The sequence below is a fragment of the Calidris pugnax genome, unplaced genomic scaffold (assembly GCF_001431845.1).
Source record: "Calidris pugnax isolate Ruff unplaced genomic scaffold, ASM143184v1 scaffold17, whole genome shotgun sequence".
Taxonomy (NCBI): domain Eukaryota; kingdom Metazoa; phylum Chordata; class Aves; order Charadriiformes; family Scolopacidae; genus Calidris; species Calidris pugnax.
Window position 1 is genome coordinate 3,062,445 of NW_015090794.1, and position 20,639 is coordinate 3,083,083.

Here is a 20,639-nt window from a genome sequence, read left to right on the forward strand (position 1 = left end):
TTAATCAGGATTTAAACGGACAGAAGGAGCTGTGCCCACGTCTCTGCCACCTGAAGAAAGGTCCCAATGGCTACGGCTTCAACCTGCACAGCGAGAAGTCCCGGCCAGGGCAGTTCATCCGCTCAGTTGATCCCGACTCACCGGCCTCCAGAGCGGGGCTGCGGCCCCAGGACCGGCTGGTGGAGGTAATGAAATGGGGGGTCAGCATCTCCCTTTCTGGGAAGCCTCTTGGGGTTTCCCTGGCACACACCACATGGGGATGTTCAATCCTGCCCAGCCTGGGTCCTGTCTCCATCTCCCGGGTGGGGAAAGGGACAGAAGAAGTGATGGGACCCTCAAGAAGGCTGAAGCTGAAACAAATTCCTATCCTGTGACCTTTTCCATCAGATCCCTGCTGTGTCCCCCCCATAATACAGAGCCATAAGACCAGTGTGGATGCTTAGGCAGTGGCTTTGTGGTCCTTTGGCAGCTCATTCAAAGTGGGCACTTGTGAGCGCTGAAGTCTAGATGATGATGCTGGCTCCAGCTGGCACAGGGGAGGGTTGGAGCAGGTGAATGGCTGCCCCTGTGCCTGTCTGGGTGGCTCAGGGCTGGCAGTGGGATCCCATGGACAGATGGGGTGCTTGATGGGTGCCAATCTCCCCCCTGCAGCACAGTGAGCCCTGCGCTTGGTGGCATTGCCTGATGCCACTTGGTGCTGGATCTGCAGTGAAAGAGGTGTTAGGACAGGTGGGACCCATCCCATCACCGCTGCAGGGGACAAGGTGGCCTTCCACCCAGCTGCCCTTCGGTCTGACGTCCTGCTGGGGGTGTAGGGACGTGTTGGTGCTGCCCGGCTGAGGTGATACCTCAGTGGGTATTTGGATACACAGGTGGGTGTTTGGAAAAAGAGGGGAAAAAGCTGTGCAGAGATTTTAAGAAGCAGAATTGTGAAAGATGGGGAGAAACTGCTCTTGGAAACAGTCTCCTGGTCACTGAGTGCTGAACAACACAAGATTTGATGGACTCACCCTCCCTTCAGCTTGTGTGTGTCTTATGTTTCCCCATCCAGAGCTGCCTGTGCTTTGGGCAGGGCTTGAGCGGTGCGTGGCAAGAGGCAGAGGCAGGGCTTGATCCAGCAGCCGTTGCCCCAGACACAGCAGTCATCACCCCTCTCACTTCTGCACTGCGGGACGACCTGGATGTCCTAGGCTCAGGGGGATGCGTGGCCCTTCCCCAGGAGGGTGAACCCCAAAACCATCCCAGGGGGACCAAGCCATGGCCCTTGCTGCCGGCTCAGAGCGAGAAGGGGGTTATCCTGGGAGAAAACACTCACATCCTACAGAGCCCGGCAAGTTGGGCAAATACTAATACCAAAACACTCGCCTGCTTTCTAGCCCCGTGAATAATTGTCCCCTGGCCCGTGGGAGCTGCTGCCTCTTCCCAGCGCCTGAAAGTTTAATGCTGGGAGCAGCGTGGGGCCGGGAGCAGGGTGCCGGCGGCAGCGCGGTGTCACGGCGAGGGGTTGTGTTATTTATTTATCGGTGCTTGGCGGAGCGCCTGGCACACACAAAGCGGCGAGGGGTGAGCTAGCGAGCTTGGAAACCCGATCCCCTCCCTACCTGCTCTTTGGGGCTTCCATAAATATTTGATGCCCCCCCCCCCAAGCCCTGCTGCCCCGGGCGGACTGGGGGTGCTGGGGTGGAGGGAGAGCATCCCCATGCCGCTTGGCTGAGCTCAACCAGGGGTGAGCACCGGGCAAGAATTGGGGTGACCTGGAGTGGCAGGAGGACACTGCTGGGGACAGAGAGGGGTTACAAGCCAGCAGCTGAGGTGGCTAGTGAGATGCAAAGCCTGGTGAGGGAGTTCTCTTTCCATCCCAGTCCTTGCAGCCATGGCCTGGCCCTCAGGATGCGCTTCTGCCCCAGGTTTGTGTTCAGGCATCCAAAAGACAAAGGGGAACCCAAATTTTGGAGCCTGCCCAGCTCAGGCTCTGCAGCATTCACCTGCCTTTGTGGTGGGAATTAGCAGCAGCTGCCTCCAAAGGAGGGTCTCAAGGCCCCAAGAGCCTCGGCATGACCCAGAGACGATGGCTGCTTGTCCCTGCTGTGATGTGACCATGGCTTTGCAGTGAGAGTGACCACAGCTGGGTCAGGACCAGCCTCATCCTCTGTCCTGCTTTCCTGAGATGGGCTGCAATGTCCTGGGTGCTGCTGAGGCAATGCCATGCTGGTGTAGCTCAGCTTCCTGGGGGGCTGCCGGGATGGGGTTACCCCACTCCTGTGCTCAATTCCTGGCTCTGGCATCAGTGTGTTTTGGGATCCAGCGTGGGAGAAGGCAGTTGTCTGTCTGCAGGTGGAGGAGTAAAAATGTGTTGATGGTGGTGATACCTGCTCTCCCGGTGGCCCCGCAGGAGAGCAGGCGTGTGCATCCAAAGCACGCAGCTGTAATGTTATGTGTGGGTAAGAAAAACAAACAAAACCCGCTGTCCGCTTCTAACAAAGGCTGGGCGGGTTTCTGAAGTCTTTGATTTGTTTCAGAAGCTGTAGTAACGGAGTAGCTATTTTTTAAGAGGAGGCGGCTACTCCCTTCCCAGTGATCCCTGTCCCACCAGTGCTCTCTCCCCTTCTCCATCCAAGCTGTGTTAGCCCATCACTCTGCTCTCCTTTGGATGCCAAAGGCAGGACGGGTGGTGAAGGGTGGGTTGAGCTTTGCCGGAGATGGAGACGGGCTGGAGCACTGAAAAGAGTTTATTAAACAAAAGCGGGTCCTGCAGCGAGGGGCTGGGCGGCGCGGAGACCTTCCCCTGTGGGACAAAGAGTGATTCATTCCCTACAGCGAACAATGCCTCGAAATCACAATTGTCCCCTCGCTGCGGGGAACAATCGGGAGCAGAGGATCACGTTCCCTGATAGGTCCCGGCTCGCACGCAGGGAAGGGAGAAATGAATCCGTGCAGGAGCCACGGGGACTCGCCCGCTGGGGACATGGGAAATCTCCATTTCTTTTTTCTATCACTGAAGGATGATAGATGTGTGGTGATGCCACAGATGCCTGGGCAGGGCTGGGGAGCTGGACACACCGGTGGCACCCAGCCCCGCTGCCCATGCACATGGTTGCACCCCATAAGCAGCCTGAGATACCTGGGGTACACCCAAGGTGAAGGCTGGGTTTGAAATCACTGAAGAGGGCAACCAGAGGACCTGGGTGGGTGAGGTGATGGTTGAGTCTGGGGTCTGTGAGTCCCCATGGATGTGTTTGGAATGTGGGCGGAGGTAGAGGTGTGCAGTAACATGAAGGATGCTCTGGCAGATGCACCAGGAGTCTGGGGGGTGGTAGGAGGCCATGGCTGGCTTCAGAGGGTGAAGGAAAAAGCCTGTAGCCTTCCTATCATCCCAATGGAAATGAAAAAAGGAAGATCCCATCCCTTAGGGGATGAGGAGTCTGCTCTAGGGGGTCTGTGAGCTGGAAACAGTATCTCTGCTGCGTGGGGGGGCACAGATTTGGGTTCTGATGCTGTCACTTTGCAGGTGAACGGCATAAACGTGGAAGGGTTGCGGCACTCAGAAGTGGTGTCCCACATTAAGTCCAGGGAGAATGAAGCCAGGCTCTTGGTGGTGGACCCCGAAACAGATGATTACTTCAAGAAGCTGGGGGTGACCCCCACGGAGGAGCACACCAAAGGTGAGACCTTGCTTTCCCTGGGTGACCCTACGCCATTCCTGTGACTCACTGTGTCATGGGTGGGATTTCAGAAGTGAGGGAGAGTCATGTTTCCCTTCTGTCTCATCCCTCAGTAGTTTCCTGAGCACCACCCAGCTATTTATAAATAGTGAGAACATTCTCTAATCTAGTCAAAAACCCAATTTGTTATTTTTACACGATGAATAATTAACTTAGGAACTTGCTGCCATGAAGTGGCTGAGGCAAAGCGTGATGGGATTCGGAGAGAGCTGGGTGCTCAGTGAGGGATGCTCAGATGGGACCAGTCTGTCTGGTTGGGGCTGGGGAGCCTCTCTGATGGCCATTCCTCCAGTTTTTGGCTGTAGCACCCATGCCCTGGGCGACAGGGTGGACCTGCAGGGTCTGGATGAGCAGAGCTGTCTCCCTGGGGTGCTGAGCTGGGGTGTCAGGAGGGAGAACGCAATAAATCCCCCACTGTTCTTTGCCCCAGCGAAGGAGCCTGAGAGTGCGTTGAGAAATACCTGAGCAAACAGCCTGTGTGTGCGTAGAGGGAAAGGTTTCACGCCTCGGCGATCACAGGGGTGGCTGTTGCAGGAAATGTTTTCCTTGCTGTTGAAACCTGGCAGAGAAAGCTGCCCGTCCGCTCCCCAACCTGTTGTGCTGCGGCTCCGGGATGGGGAGGGAGCGGGACGCTCCCCAGCCCCTCCTGCCCTCCCCGGCTGAATGGGGAGCTCTGTTTCCCAATACAGCTCTTCCTTATCTGATCCGCACCCTGGGATGCTCAATGGGGAGATTTTGTCCAAAGAAATGGGTCAAACAATGCAGAGAAACGCACGGGGCGAAAGCGGTGTCAGATGCTGCGCGTCGGTTCGAGGAGGAGCTGGGGCGAGAGCTGTCTGCTGGCAGGAGCCATAAAGGAGCCCTTGTTCCCCGGGGTGGGGACGTAGCTAGGGCCACTGGCCACTCCAGGGGGTGCAGGGGGTGCCCCAGCTCTTCTTGGCTCTGCTGCTCTTGCAGCCATCTCAACGCATTCGTCAGAGATCAACAGATCAAGAATTGGGTCTGCCTGGCCGGTGACAGTCCAGTACGTGACAAAGTGCTCTGGTTGATTCTGTTGTTTGCAGGAGAAGAGGAAATAATAATTGCAGTCTTTATTCAAACTGAGTTTTCCTCAAGCTGACCATTTCAAAGTCTTACCGCTGACCCTAAGCACCTTGATGTTTTAGCCAATGAGAGTATTTCAAGAGCTGTGCACCTTTCAGAATGAAGGAAATAAGAAAATACTTCCAGACATGCCAAGTTTTAAAATTACTTCTTTTTTTAAAGTCCAGTTCCACTTTAATATTCCTTGTGATTCGAAGCTTGCTTCTCATTTAAATAACATTATCTTTTAGCTGCTTATGATACCAGACATTTTAGCATCATCTCTATGAGCTGACTTTCTTCTGATGACCATTGCCCAGATCTTATCATACTGTAAACACGAGTCTGATGTTCAGTATCATAAAATACTCAAGGATCCCAGCATCATAGATGAGGCTTTTCCACCAGGATGCTCTCGAAATTGTTATTTGAGTTTATTTTTTTAAACACAAAGGTGCTACGTCATAGATGAGGTTTTGCACCAAGATGCTCTCAAAATTGTTATTTGAGTTTATTTTTTTAAACACAAAGGTGCCCCGATTTGCATTAGGAATCCCTGCAGCTCGCACTGAGGCAACCCCCAAGTCGCCTTTTGGAAAACCCAGGCATATCCCTACGTGGTGCAGGGAGAAGATGGCTTTGGAGCTGTGGTTTTAGCTGCCCTGTGTTTCTGCAGTTGCCAGCCGTGTTTGGCATCATGCTGCTGCTCTTGTTTCACTGGATTTTGGGTTACACAGCGACGTGCATCCACATCATTGTCTTCTGCTGGAGACATGCACAGAGTGAGGGCTTTGCCCCGAGAAACATTCATGCTCGAGATAATTCCGTTATTAATCCTCTCACAATTAACACATCTGTTAGCCTGGGACAGATGAGACATGGTAATGCCTTCAGCAATGATTTGATTTTAGTGACTGGCAGCTAATCTGCATAAAATTTGCCATTGTGTGGAATACTATTAGTGGGAATTGTTGGAAGTGTGCAAAAAAACCCAAAGAGCCAGGGTATCTGGGGAGCGGGCTCTTTGCCACACACTGTTGTCACACCAACAAGATGGTGATTTCAGCAAAGAACATGGGGTTATTTTTTAAGATTTCTGATTAAACAGCTTCTGAAGAAAAACTACTGAACAGTCAGAAAACCAGGAGTGTGCTGAATTTCGTGCTCATAGAAGGAAGTTACTCGGTCCCCTTCCTGGAAGGTGTTTTTTCCTGATGAAAACAGGGTGAAATCAAGGAAAGGGAGACCTTTACAGTGTCTTTCAGTGCGTCAAGGGGACTTATAAGAAAGATGGGGACAAACTTCTTATCAGACCCTGTTGCTATAGGACAAGGGGTAACAGTTTTAAACTAAACGAGGGTAGATTTAGACCAGATATAAGGAAGAAATCTTTTATGGTGAGGGTGGTGAAACACTGCAACAGGTTGCCCAGAGAAGTGGTAGATGCCACTTCCCTGGAAACATTCGTGGCGAGGTTGGATGGGGCTCTGAGCAACCTGATCTAGTTGAAGATGTAGAGGAATCAGACTAGGTGACCTTTAAAGGTCCCTTTCCACCCAGACTATTCTATGATTCTATGAAGTCGAAAGAACTGGAAAGAATTTGGTTCCAGAAGGGTATGAAGCGGGTGGACAGGCTTTTGTGTGGGCTCAGAAGCAGCATGGGATAAAGTCCAGAGACAAGACACACTGAGCTGTTGAGGCTGGAGAGGTGGGCAAGGGAGAAGACAGACTTGGGGTGGCCGGGTGGGCGATACTGAGAGCTGCTTGCCTGGGACCTGAGGCCAGCAATCCCAGCTGATGAGTGTATTTACTGTGTATTTTCTTTATGTGGTCTCTAGGTGTGGTACCTCAGCCCATGACAAATGGATCTGCACAGACTCAGGTGAGTCTTTGCCTGCTGGAGGATGTCCCCATGGATGGGGTGGCTTGGGCAGCATCCTGGGTTAGCTCAGTTTAGGGGAACGTGTTGAGGAATTGGGGGTGAGAGGCCAGGCTCCTGGTGTGCCAGTTTTCCTGTGACACTGAGCCTGTTGGGATGACTTGCCAGCCTGCAGAGCAGAGAGGGATGTTCATAATGTCCCCAAGGCTCATTTAGCTCAGCTTAACTGCTTCTGGCTGATTTTAATTGCTTCCTGCTGGAGCTTTAATGTAGGGGTTGAACAAGGCTGGTTTCAGCCCCATTTACTCGCTGTTCCCAGTGGCAGAGGGAGGAGGTGAGCGGCTGCCTGGCACTGGCAGGTTGGGGACCACGCTCTGCCCGGTGTGGGGGACACAGGAGAAGAGTGGCTAGAGCATTTTTCTGCCTAGCTTTTTATTTTTTTTCTAATTCTGTCTTTGGGCAAACTGGACTAACGTTTTTATTTCCACTAGCTGAACGGAGGATCCACATCTTCATCTCACAGTGACCTTCAAAGTCCTGGAAAGGAATCAGAGGTAAGAACCCCAACCATTCCCCTTCCCTTTTACATACTGTTGTAGGTACATACTTGCTTTATGGTACGGTGTAACAATGTCTTTCAGTGCATTTTTAGTTTTATCTCGCAGACTTGGGTACACTTGTATCCATCCAGTGAGCAAAATTCAGAGTTTTCTTCCATCCCTTGCCCTGTAGATGTGCACAAAACGGAACCGTGAGCTGCCAGAAGCCACTGGTTCCAGCACAAAGTTGGCTGCATTGCTGGGACGGATCAATAAGTCCTGGTCAAGGGCTTGGGTCCCTCAGGATGACGTGTGTTGTAGCAGCACGAACTGCTGTCACAGAGATGTTCTTTCCCCTCTTAGTCCAGGGGACAGAAAAGCTTGTGGGGACATCTGCCAGCAGCAGATGTCCCCTATTAATGGATGAGTTTTGCGAGGGTGAGGATGTGTGCTCCATCCTGGCACGTGCTCGTCCCTTCGGGCATCGTGACCTCGGGGAGGAAGTGGCACAGCCCCAAACTGGGCAGAGGAGAACGTCAAGGGGTAACGGCAGCAAGTTAATCGGTGCCTCGTTGGGCAGCGACTCGAATAGCTTGAAAGGAGGTGTAAGATGAAAGGATGCCTACAAGAGTTTTGGATCTTAAGTGTAATTATACTGACGCACTACAGGGCAGGAGGTGAGGCTGGGAAGCCGGGAGGGCAGGAGGAGCAGAGCTGCGAGGTTCGAGCGCTGCTGACAGGAACAAGGCAGGCCACAATTTAAAAAAAAAAAAAGCCAAATTGCTTTGAGCTTGGAGCACAGTGAATTTATCAGAGTGTTTCAAGGAGCTGCTCAAGATGGGAGGAGCAGGGATTTGTTGACCCGCGGGGCTGGGGCTGTTGACCAAAAGTAAACACAAGGCATAGATTGATATTCTTGCAGTGTTATTAATTTAGCAATTATTTTTTTTCTTAAAATAACGAGTAGGGGGTTTCTGAAGTCCTCAGAAACTTACCTCTAGCATAAGGCCCTGCTAAAAATAGGGGAATGCCTCCATGCAGGTGCTTTGTGGGGTCTCTGCTGGTTGGTGCTTGTGCTGTCTCCAGTCCCGAGAGGGCTGAGAGGGGGAGAACGATGGCAGGAGTGCTCACGCTGCCTCTTCTGAGCACCCAGAGCCTCTAAAACATCTCGAACACCAGCTGTGTCCGAGAGCTGTGGCCAAACGCCTGCAGTCTGGCATCTCCGTTTCTCTCTGGCCATTAAATAATACATATCCTTATCCCATGGCTGCTGCCTTTGGAAAACCAGGCTGTGTCCGGGTGCCAGAGCGGTTCCTCCCATAGAGTCACCTTCGGGCTGTTTTGGAGATTACTGTCCCACCTCTGTACTGGAAACCAGAGTCCCTGGGGAGCGGTGGGGGGGTTGCCCGTGGCTCTGCCCCCCCAGCTCGTAGCCTGGTGAGCTCATTCAGGCCACCGCCCGCTTCAGTTTGCATTCGTAAGCAAAGCTGGAGCCATTATCTTGCGGTGCTGGTGGAAGACCTGCCCATGGTTATCAGCAGGGCTTGTGAAATCATTATTTGGGAGTTTTCGCCTGGGTGGTAGGGCAGCAATGCGAGTAGGCAGGCTTTAAAATGTTTCCGTAAAACCCAAGGTTTTGATTCTGTGTGCTTGCCTGCTATTTACGCGAGTGCGGTGCTTGCAGAGCGCAGCCGCTTCTCCCTGAGCTGGTCTCCTTGGGCATCTCCATCCTGCCTGGCACCGAGACCTGGCAAAGCCTCAGGACAGATGTGATTGATGAAACTGAAGCTTTAGATTGTGCCCGCTGTGGAGCCTCCTCGTGCTGCCTGCTGAAACCAAGCTCTGGTGAACCAAGGCCCAGCAGGAACGATGCTTCCAAAATCCAGGGTTTGAGGGGCAGGGAGACCCGGTGTTGGGTCTGTCCCCAACAGGGATGCAACAGAATGAAAGCATTTTGGCCAGCACATTGATTGTACCCTGAGGACGTGGTGGCCACCCTTTACCTACTGCAGGAACAAGAGGGTCAGGGCTAATGGAGGGGAACCTGGGGCTCCTGGCTTGAGGACACATTGCTGAAGTGGCAGTGACTTCAGAGAAGAAAGTTAATTTTCTAATTATAGAAGTACTTTTATTAAGCCAATGGAAAGAAGCTGTTTTCAATACAGTTCTGAAAGCAAATCCTGCCTTGACTGGCATGTGATGGTGGCCATGCTGGGCACACAGGCAGGATCTGCTGTCCTCCCACGCAACCTCATCTCCACCTCAGCCACAGGTGCTCTGGGAGCAAACGGGTGCCCGGGCAGGTGAACATGGGGGGTCCTTGCTGCAACCCCTCCCTGTGAGCCCTGAGGCTCTCCCTGCTTGGTCCCTCATTCCTTTTTTTTTTTTCTTTGCCCGCACCAGGGGCTTATTTTTCATTTTCCCAGCAGAGAAGCGGAGCAGCTTGTCTTCCCTCTGGCAGCAGCTTCTGTGTTTCTGCTTTTCCACTTCCAGCCGTGGCAGCCACACATCCTTCAGGCAAGGGGAAAAAAAAAAAAGAAAACCCCCCGAAAAAAACCCCCACCACAAAACGCAATGTAGTAATTAACTCTGTGGCCACACGGATGCTGCCGCCTCCAGTGGAAGGACAGACATGGCACGGAGGAAGGACTTTGACCTTCTGCTCCAAAAAAAGCCACCCCTGCATGTTTGCTTATCATGCAGGCTGGAGGAAACGCCTCTCCCAGGGCCATGTGGGGTGAAATGCTGCAGGACAGCATGGTCATGCTCGCGGCGGGGTGGGGGATGCTGCCAAGAGCTGACATCTTCTCTCCTTTCTCCACGCAGGATGGAGACGCGGAGAAGAAAGACCCGTTTGAGGAGAGCGGGCTGAGCTTGAGCCCAACGGCTGCCGAGGCCAAGGAGAAGGTGCGGGCCAAGCGGGTGAAGAAGAGAGCTCCGCAGATGGACTGGAACAAGAAGAGAGAGATTTTCAGTAATTTCTGAGCCTTGCTGGTGGCCGCCGTCCGCCGCTCTCCTGCCCCTGCCCCAGCTCGGACGTTTCTGAGGTGCCTACGCCCTGTCCTTCAGTGTCCATGTGAGATGCTTTGTGCTCTGCTCTTCACTGGTTGCTTTTACAAGGCGTATTTTAAAGTCCTTTTTTTTTATTTTTTATTGTTATTATTATTATTATTGTTACTCACCAGCGATTCTCATAAGACAAATGTGACCAAAGCTCCTTTTCTTGCTTGCTCTTCAGCCCGGCTCTGGCTGCCCACCGTCCCCTGTTCCTATGAGAAAGGACTGGAAGAATATAACTCTTTGTTTCTTACCTGCGTCATTTAGGCTTCTATTACTTTTTTGTTTGTTTGTTTGTTTTTTTAAATGGGGTGTTTGTTTTGGTTTTGCGGGTGTCCCAGACTGAGCCCCGTGGGATGCTCTGTGCCCCTGTGCAAATGTCTGATGGCCTCGTTGCCCCTGTGGGGTGGGCTGTACCTGGCACCCCCTCCCAGGCACCCCGTCTGCAGCATTAACTACTCACACGATGGGAAAATGGACAGTGGCTGTAAATCGCTCTTGTTGGCTTTGCTATTGAAACGAAGAAGTTTGTTTTGTTGGGGGTTTTTGTTTTGTTTTGTTTTGTTTTTAATGAAGACTCATATGTTTCCAGTTAGTTTAGGAACGTCCCTCCCCAGCAGTGACTTCTGCCCTGGCAATAAAAGCCCCTTTTTCATCCCCAACAGCTCTGCAGAGGGGAGAGGGCAGGATTTAAAAACAAAACCCAAACCCAACAGCCCAAATTCCGCAGCCGTCATCATTTGCAGCCGTCGATGCAGCGCGGGGGAAGGCAGGGAGCGGGGCCAGTCCTGCCCCGTGGTGTGAGGAGCCTTGCAAGAAGACAAGAGCCATGAGATACTACAAAAACTCTTTGGATGGACTTGGAATCGAGCACACCCCGTAAATCGCTCTTGTTGGCTTTGCTATTGAAACGAAGAAGTTTGTTTTGTTGGGGGTTTTTGTTTTGTTTTGTTTTGTTTTTAATGAAGACTCATATGTTTCCAGTTAGTTTAGGAACGTCCCTCCCCAGCAGTGACTTCTGCCCTGGCAATAAAAGCCCCTTTTTCATCCCCAACAGCTCTGCAGAGGGGAGAGGGCAGGATTTAAAAACAAAACCCAAACCCAACAGCCCAAATTCCGCAGCCGTCATCATTTGCAGCCGTCGATGCAGCGCGGGGGAAGGCAGGGAGCGGGGCCAGTCCTGCCCCGTGGTGTGAGGAGCCTTGCAAGAAGACAAGAGCCATGAGATACTACAAAAACTCTTTGGATGGACTTGGAATCGAGCACACCCCGGCATCCGTTTCCAGGGTGGAATGTGAGGATCCAGCTCAGCTGGGGGCTTGGTGCTGGGGGAAGTGGGGCTCAACTGTGTTTGGGTGCTGGGTCCTGGAGCAGGGTCCAGGTCCCACCTGATTTGTTACTTCTGGGCTGGTACGTGATGCCTCCAGCCCGTGGGCTTAACTGAGTCTCTGTCTCGCCGTCGGGAGGGTGTCCTCCGAGGCTGTGGGGTCTCCGTGGGGCTGGCTATGAAGCAGGCAGCGGTGTGACGGAGCAGCAGTTGCTTTGGCTTTCTGTGGTCTCCTTTGAAAACACCCTGCTCCTGGTGTTGAGAGCCTCAAAAATGCATCCTTAAAACATTAAAATTAAGCCCATTTAAGCTCTTTATTACTTGCCTTTGGCTGTAAAAGAGGGAAGATGACTAAGCTGAACTACAATGTGCTCTCAGAGGTTGCAGACAGAGGTGTTTTACCAGGGCAGGGTCCTGGCTGTGACGGGGCCATCCCCGTCCTTCCCACCCTCCAGCACCCCCCCCAAAGCCCAGCCACGGTGGCTGCCTGGAATTTCAGCTCAAATGCCAGGGCAGCAGCAGGAAGGGGCTGGGCACAGAAGGACAGTCGAGTACAGAACTCCTTTTCCCAGCTAAAAGCCTGTGGCAGCAATCACTTGGACATCGATGACCATTTTAAAACACATGGTGGTGTTGCCCTGCGTTTCTCCAGCACTGCTGTGTGTAAAATACACCTTTGGGTTGGTGCGCTGGGGAAATCATAATAGGTCTGTGTGTATTTCCTAAGTATTGAGCTAAAAGGTGCCTTATAACATTTACTGCTCTCCTTGGCTGCAGCAGGGACCAGGATGTCTGGGGAGCAGCTGATGCCCATGGCTGTTAGCTGGCTGGCAGGAGAGCATGGAAAGCCTCAGGGGTGAAGGAGATGAGTTCTCTTTTACGAAAGTTGTCTTTTAGGAATGTCGATGGGCTGAACAGGTTGAAAAGTAATGCCTTCAGAGAGGAACTGGTGCAGGTGTTGGGCTATCGGTGATGAGACTGGCAGCAGGACGACAGTGGAAAGGTTCAGGTTTGCCTCCCCGACCCCAGACTCTGCCATGAACAAGACACCTCTTCCCTACCCCCACTTCAAAGACAGTTACCTCCTCTCTTTTTGCTCCCCCCCCAAATATTTGCTTCTCGAAATCAGTAAGCTTTTGAAGGAGCCCTTCTTTTCCATGGCATGCACGTTGCTTCCCGTGCCTGCAGAGCCAAACCCCAGGCAGTGCCCCGGGCTGCGCAGGGCAGGGCGTTCCCCTGACCTAAACGTGGCACTCTCCAATGCATGTCAGAGAGCAAAGACCTATTTGTAAATACCGCTTTTCTCATCCAAGACTGGACCCCTGTAGTTGAGGGGAAGAGGGGGAAAAAAAAAAAAAGAAAAAAGAACACGTAGTTTTGAATGTGGATCAAAAGAAATCAGGTGTGCAAATTTGTACTGATAAGATTTTAAAATCTTAAATCTCTGCTTCGTCCATGGAAACTGCTCCTGGTTAAAGCACTTCTCGTATTTCAGACATCTTGTAGCTCAGTAGCAATTATTCAGTTCCTGTACATTTAACTTGGGGAAAAAAAAAAAAATCAATAAAGTATAAGGCTGTCAGCTGCATTGTAAAAACATAATGTACACTGTAATGTCAGTAATAAACTTCGTTTTCCCATGTACCAAGTACTTATTTGCTTGTTCCTCATCTGTTTGGTAGGGAACTTCAGGGTGGAATTACAGCCTTCTTTAGCACATTATAAACTTTCCTTCCTCCCTTGCCTGTTTAAAGAGTAGCTGAAATTATTCCTTTGAAGCTCTACAATGAAGTCAGCACTGCCCTTTCTTTGAAGAACAAAACAGAGATGGTGGTGGTGTCCCTTCCGTCAGCTTCTGAGGCACACACTCGCCTGGCTCCTGTGGCTGCTGTAACCCTTGCTGGCACACACCAAACTGAGAGGGATGCTGGCTCCTCTGCTGCTCCTCTGCCACCAGGACATGAAGGTCACTTGTCCAGGTGGTGGCCTCTGATCCTGGCTCGTGAAGTCTTCAGAGAGTCTTGCCCCTCAGTGCCTGGGCTCGGCAGGGGGCTTGGCAGGTCTGTGCTGCCCGCTCTCAGCTGGCAGGGCTGGTTGCTATGGTCTCACACTTTCCTCTCCTCCCCCTGCCCTCTCGTGCACAGAAGCCAGCAAAACACACGGGTAGCAAAAAAAACCCCAACCAACCCACCACCTTTATTACGTGTGTATTTACAAGCAGCAGCAAGTCTCCTAAGACAAAGCATTTCTCTCCAGCTACTCCTGAGGCGGCACAGCCTGCTCCTCAGCTGGGACATGCTCAGGCATTCACACGGGGGCTGGAGCCTTCCCCACTGACACAGCAGGATGCTGCCCTCTGAAAGACCCTTTTTCCTCTGGAGAGCTCAGCCGTCGCCAGCGGCTGCTCCTTCCCCAGAGATGCTGAGCTGGCTGCAGCGGTCTCCTGTTTCCCTGCAGTCACACAGCCAGCCCCGTGCAAAGCACAGCTTTACTGGGGCTCAGCTCCGGGCTGCTGCTGAGCTGAAGCAGCTTTTGTTGCTCTATGAGGACCGGATGATCCCTCAGCGTCTCTTAGCAGCTGGGCAAATGTCTTGATTGAGGCACTCGTTGCAGCGGGGATTCACGGGCAGGCAGGTCTGCTGACCAAAGCCCACCAAGAGCCAGTTTATCTCCCTCCAGAGATCCCTGCAGTGAGAAGAAAACAAGAGCTTTCGGATACAGCTGCTCGGAGGCATAAAGAACAGTGTGTGCTTTTAAATGGATGCCTTTCACCTACTGCCTGTTCCTCTTGGCTTCCCAAAGGGCCTGGAGGCGGGTCCCAGCCTCCTGCTAGAAACAGCCCTCCTACCCTTTCCTGAGCCCTCTGAACTGGGGAAAGGAGCAGAGGACAGACACACGAGGTGCCCGTGGTCATTCTCTTGCGCTAAGGCATGTGCCAGATGTGGAGATGCAACAGCCTACCTGTCAGCTGGCATTTGATACCGAAAATGGAGCATCAATGAAGGCCAGAAACCAACTTTGCTGTGATATTGCTGTAGCTGTTAGGCTCTGCAAGGACCTCTGTAGAAAAGTATCTGGATTGAGTCGTGGTAAATTTGTCAATGAATCAGGCTTCATGACCTTCAAGTTGCTGGCTCTACTAGTGGCAATTGATGTATCTGATTGCCAGGAAACAACCAAATAGCTAAGATGCTGCTGCTGCAGCTCTCTGGGAGAGGAGAAACACCTGCAGACTAGTCTCCCATAAAGAGGAGAGACCCAAAGTGCAGTCACTGTCAATGCTATAAGCAGGATTGTGTGCAGACACGGCTCCAGCAGCTGGCTCTAGGGGCTTGGTGTGCAGGAAGCAGGCTGGGGTCTCAAGCCTCACCTGGGCAGCCAATCCTCCAGTGCCACCCGAGTCTCCTCGGGGTATCTGGTCTCCTTCTTCACCCACTTCAGCCTGTTGGTGATCCTGTGCACGTGGGTGTCCACAGCTAGGAAGGGAGAGCCCAGAGTTTAGGTGGGGGGAGACACACCTGAACGGAGAGAGAGAGCACAGCCAAACGCTGCCTGTCACGGCACAGCGGGTACAGCGCCCGGCAGCAACAAACAGGCAGATGAAAACAGGAGGGGAGGCTCACTGGCAGAACAAAACAGGCAGCTTTCTTCCTAGGACCCGAGCCAAGAGCAAGATGGGATGGCTATCTAACTTGCACCACGCAGCCAGTGACATGCTCCCACAGCCTGACCCAGCCTGCCTTCAAAGGTTTGCGTGCTCTGATCCAGCAAGCACAGGGCAGCCTGTCCCAGGTTCTCTTCCTCCCTGTGTTTCAGCTGACGTTACGCAAGTTGCAATCTCTGCCCCCTTAGTTTACCCAGATGGAAAACACATTTCATAATACCCACCAACACAAGAGGGTTTGTGAGGCTTAAACGAATGTTTATAAGTGCTTTGAGCTAAAAAGCTCTGAATGCAAAGTATATTATTGTTAGATCAGCAGCGATAAACCTGTCTCTATGGCTAATTGGGCAAAACCCAGGAAATTGCTGTAAACAGGAAGACAAAGTCTTGCCTCCTAAATCAAACCCGAGCACACAATTATTTGGAAAACAGTTGGCTACTTTGGCTCCCTCTAGACTTCCCTCCCCCACAGCGGGGAGAGAACAACAGACCCCAAGTGCTGTCAAACTCAGTGTGAGAGCCACGTTTCGTAGGGCTGCTGGTCCCCAGTGGGGCTGCAGGAGTCAGCGGCCACCCGCGCTGACCTTGGGCTGCGTGCTGGCCATGGAGGCAGCCATTCATCAGGTGGCACCATTCCTAGCTTTCCCAGGGCTCCTCTGGTAAGCAACAAATACACTCGGAATATTAATCTGTCCCCAGGGGCCCCCAGGCTGGGCAGGCCCGCTGGGACCCTGCAGCTGATCGTCCAGCCCCATCTGCCGGCTGCTGCGGGCAGCTCTGCTGCCAACCACGCTGCCCAAACGAGCATCCTGCAGGAGCAAACCTGCCCTGGGTCTGGCCTGGGTCCATCTCCACCACAGACTTCCCTCCCAGTCCATCACTGCAAAAGTACACAGCTCCGGGGGTACAGCTATGCGCTCTCCTCTGTTCAATGAACACGGCAAATAAACCTAAAATATACCTGTGCTCACCTATTACCCAGCCACAGGAACTAAAACAGATCAGAAATTCTGTAGCTACAGATTGCCTGGGATCATTTCCTTCTATAACCCCTCATGAATTACCGATTTCAAATGGTAATTTTGATTAAGCCCTGCTTCTGCCCTCTTACAGCTTGCCAAACAAAAAACCCAAATGAGATTTGTTTGAACGGATGCAACCCTGGAAAAAAATCATCCCAGACTACCCCTCAACTATCCCCAAATCACAAAATTACCCTCACCCCTTTCACTTGACCCCAAAGAGATTCCAAAGCATTACTCTGCAAGTGCATCTTTTTTGGATGCCTACCCAATTAGGCAATATTTGCGCTGCTTACCAGTATTCACTGAGGGGAGGGAGTAACTGCCCTTGAGGATTTCTGCTATCAAATTTTGGGACAAACAGTAGCTGGATCCACACTTAAGTTCTACAGCAACTCATCTGCTGTCAGGGGTTGAGGATCACATTTCTCACCCACCCAAATACTCTGCAGATGACTAAACTGAAGTGATGCTATCAGGCTGCTGAGGCGGGCAGTGTACCCAGCTGCAATGCTTCCCCTCTGCCCGGGGAATGGATCAGACAGGATTAAGGAGAGGAATGGAGAAAACATGGTGCAACCTACCGATCCCAGACACGCTGTCCCAGGCAATGTTCATGGCCAAGTGGGCCATTTTGGGGCCAACTCCTGGCAGCTGCACCAGCTCCTCCACAGTTCTTGGGATGTCACCCCCATATTTCTCCTTCAGGATGGCTGTCGTCTGCTTTATGTACTTCACCTTGTTCTGAAAAATCAAGGGGAAATCCAAGTTGGCCTCCAATAGAGGGAAAAGAGACAAACAGCTCAGAAAAACTATTCCTGAGGATATGTTACATGTGAGCCCACATGTTGGAATGTGGGGAGGGGAGACAGAGGTCTTTGATTGCTCCTTGAAAGCTAAATGCTGAGACCTGATTAGCTCTAACCTCCCCTGCACACTCCAGGCACCGCAGCAAACAACCCTGCTGTGAAATCAAATTGCTAAAACTGGCGTGAAATACAGCCTGCAGCTTGACTTCAGGGGAAAGATCACCATGGGGCAGGGCCACAGGCTGAATACCGGCTGGGGGTGCGTCTCTCAGGAGCAGGGCTGGTTCATACCCACCTCCTGCCTTCGTCATCTGCTTTCAGCTCAGTGCCTGGCCACGAATACAGCCCAAAAAGGACAAGCCCACACCCGCCCTGCGCTCCTCTCCTGGAACTCTGAGCTGCCTCAAGCAGCTCCATGGGAGCAGAGGACGATGGAGGGGGTTCCTCTATGTCCACGTCGAGTGCTGTCGCGATCCTGCACTCACCCTCCAAAATCCCACAGGGTAAATGATCTGCCCAAGCGTCGCATCATCCATCTGCAAAATACTGTCGACCGTGAGGCCGTGCTGCCTCAGGCGCAGCATGGCAGCCGATGTCACCTGGTCCTTGGTCTGGCTGGAGAGCATCAGCGACAGGAGAACTTGGTAGCGCATCACCTGGGGGAAAGGAGACAGTGAGACACCCCAAGATCTCTGAGAGGATCCAGCCACCTCTGGGGCTTGGTTCTCCCACTCAGCACCATCTTCAGTCCAGTGCACAATGTGGACCTACCCTGGTTCAGCTGTATCCATATACAAGAGACTGGAAGGCTGCAACAGAAATAATCCATCGTCTTTTAATTCTACCACACAATAAAGGGAGAAAAGAAACACCTCCAATCTAAGCAGTCACCACGCATAAAAGGGCAGAGAACAGCTAGTGTCTGCTGGGATCTCACATCCAAAGACACCAATGCTTAGCCACAAAGGGACAGACAAAGCTTTTCCCAATTCTCAGGAGACCCTGCAGGATGTAGAAGTACAAACGCCTAATAAGTTTTCATGCAACTTCTGCACCTTTGAAAATCCCGCCCCTTTCCCACTAGGATTCAGTTGGAAGTGGGGTATCTGGCTCCAGTGAGCTCTTTACAAAACCAAATCTTAAGAACTGGGATGACAGAGATTGTGAGCTGAAGCACAAAACCCAGAAGTTCCTCCGATGTTGTCATGCAGGGTTTAGCCCAGACCATTCACCTCCTATTTTTCAATTGATTTTTCCCAGATGCGATTCTATCGCCACCAGAAAGAGCAGGATGATGCAACTAACCTGGACTGACCCAGGATAATGTGGGATACAATCCTTCCTCCAGCTCTCTTACAGTTTCCAAAACTGCAGGTGCGCCAGAAAAAACCTCTGAGTGCATGGAAGCAGGGTAATCTCCCAGGGCATGGAAAACGTGTGAGGAGTGCTGGTGTGTGCTGAGGGTTACAACATCCACTTTTCCTTGGAAGCAACAACCCTGCTTCCCTAGACAAGAAAAGTTATTTCCGTACCGTGGTCCCCGTGGCCCCGCAGCTGCACTTGGTGCCAGCCTGCACGGCTGCGGAGCGTGTGATGCTGTCTGAAGCCTGAGTCAAAGTTAACCATTTTCCCCACGGATCCAAGCCCAAGCCACGAGGCCAGCAATAAGGAGCTGAAGCTGTGCAGCTGTGTCTTCCAGACCCCTCCCTCAGAACCCAGCAGGTCGCTGTGGAGCACAGGACCCCCGCTGCTCCGCCGACCCTGCCTGCGGGTTATCTCCCTGTTCCCACACCAGCGCCGTGCCCCACAGCCCCCAGCACCGCCCCGCTCCGCTTTGTTTTTTGTACTGATGCAAATGGTCCCCTCGGAGGGAGGTGTCATCTGGGGCCTTTGATTGTGTTCCCAGGCTCGGGGAGCACAGTGCCATCCCAGCACGGCCCTTCCTTTCAACCCCTATCCCCTTAAAAGTGGACCGCAAGAGGGGAGGAAGCCAACATACGCTTGTGTGCTGCTCTGAGGAGCACAAAAGCAGCCTGGAAAGTTTTTTCTCGGCTCCCTTTGCCTTTTCTCCACACTGTTTTTCCTCTGTATTACAGAGCCATCTTGCTGGATACTTTCTTTGGACTCTTACGGAGATTTTTAAGAAAAAAGGGACATGCCTTCATGTCCTGCCAGCCTGCCCCAGAAGACAGCACTGCCACAACACACTCTCAGGGTTTTCACTCCTAAGTCCCAAATCCTCCTTTATTTTTTTTTGCCTCGTCTCCTGCTCTTGGTTCAGCCTGCTGACTCTTCTGGCAGCAGTTTAAGCAGAGGACAAAGGCCTTTCGCAGCTGTGTTTGCTAGTTGGTCTCTGATGTCCAGCATGGGCTGAATGCGAGCAGAGAACATCTCAGAAAACATCCACTGCCATTTCACAAGGGCTGTCTGAAGCCAACGAGCCCGGTACCGGAGAGGCAGCGGCTGACACCACTCCTCGAGCAGGATGATCTGTTTCCCTCGTATGCACACTTCTGCAGTAACTTCTTGTGGGACCAACCCCAGCCCAGAGTCCCGATATACACCCTGCGTTTATTTTTCTGTCCCGGAGACATGTAAAGCGGGACATATCCAGGGGCAACACGAGGATGAGGGAGGCTGAAGGGCTGTGGAAGAGGGGCTGTATTTTAACATGGCCGCCTGACGGCACAGGGCAGCAGGGTGCTGTTACCTGCGGAGGTGCGCTGCTGTCGTAACACTTCTCCACTCCCATCTCATCCACGGGAGCATCTCTGCTCCTCCTCATCTCCCTGATGCGCTCCAGCTGCTGCTGCCAGTCCCTCGGCTCCCAGCGCGGTCTCTGGGGTTCAGACGCCCCCTGCTCGCCACCATCCCTCTCCCCAGATTCATAGGCAATGGCAACGCTCTTCCTCCTCCTGCTGCGCCTCGGGACGCTGGCTGTGCTATGGAGCTGGCCCACTGCAAGAGATGGGAGAGAGATTTTCAGGCCTGAGGCCAAGGAAAGAAGCCTTTGGAAAGAAGGACTTGGTGACCAGAGTTGGGGACACATGTCACACTACGGGGACGCATGTCCCAAACACACAAGAGGCTGCAGAAGGACAAGATGCACCCCCCAGGCCCTCGCCCAGTGCCACAAGCGGGACAGCCATCGGGGTGCTGCCACATCCCGGGCTTCGAGGGGGGGACGACGATGTGATAAGGCCACCATGTCCCTGTCCCCCGGCTGGGCTGCACCCTCACTCCCCCTGCTTGTGGGCCCACAGGCTCCCCTCGCCGGGACACGGCCGCACACGACCCCTCCAACCCTGGGAAGCCGTCAATTTCCCCCTCCTCCCCGTACCTCCGGCCGCCCCCCTGGCTTTGCTGAACCGCCGGGCCGCCGCCCGCCCGCCGCCGGCGGAGACGGCCGCGCACATGGCGGCGGTCCCGGGAACTACAGGCCCCAGAATGCCTCGCGGCGGGCGCGGGAGCAGGAAGCGGCGGGACTTCCGGCGGGGGCGGGGCGCGGCGCCGGGAGGGGGGGCCGGCGCGGAGC

The 20,639-nt window shown here is 52.9% G+C and overlaps 2 protein-coding genes across 3 annotated transcripts in view; one reads left to right on the forward strand and one right to left on the reverse strand.

Moving 5' to 3' along the window:
• The window catches only part of SLC9A3R2 (solute carrier family 9, subfamily A (NHE3, cation proton antiporter 3), member 3 regulator 2), a 36,433-nt gene extending 25,893 nt beyond the window's left edge, over positions 1-10,540 (forward strand). The window contains exons 3-7 of the mRNA XM_014936528.1: positions 9-185; positions 3,509-3,662; positions 6,646-6,689; positions 7,178-7,240; positions 10,052-10,540. Coding sequence (XP_014792014.1) covers positions 9-185; positions 3,509-3,662; positions 6,646-6,689; positions 7,178-7,240; positions 10,052-10,210 — 597 coding nt within the window. The 3' untranslated portion in view covers positions 10,211-10,540. The remainder of the gene's footprint in view (positions 1-8; positions 186-3,508; positions 3,663-6,645; positions 6,690-7,177; positions 7,241-10,051) is intronic.
• A 3,233-nt stretch (positions 10,541-13,773) lies between these two features.
• NTHL1 (nth-like DNA glycosylase 1) lies at positions 13,774-20,535 on the reverse strand. 2 transcript variants are annotated; one of them, XM_014936527.1, is made up of 6 exons: positions 20,445-20,535; positions 19,815-20,062; positions 17,590-17,760; positions 16,880-17,039; positions 14,980-15,085; positions 13,774-14,294 (listed from the first exon to the last, which is right to left on the reverse strand). In XM_014936527.1, exons 1-6 carry the CDS (start codon positions 20,518-20,520, stop codon positions 14,171-14,173), a joined length of 885 nt encoding a protein of 294 aa, XP_014792013.1. In that variant the 5' UTR covers positions 20,521-20,535; the 3' UTR covers positions 13,774-14,170. The 2 variants fall into 2 exon arrangements, 1 of the variants encoding a protein (XP_014792013.1); XR_001411298.1 differs by having other exon boundaries at positions 14,253-14,294; positions 14,980-15,127.
• Positions 20,536-20,639: the final 104 nt, after the last annotated feature.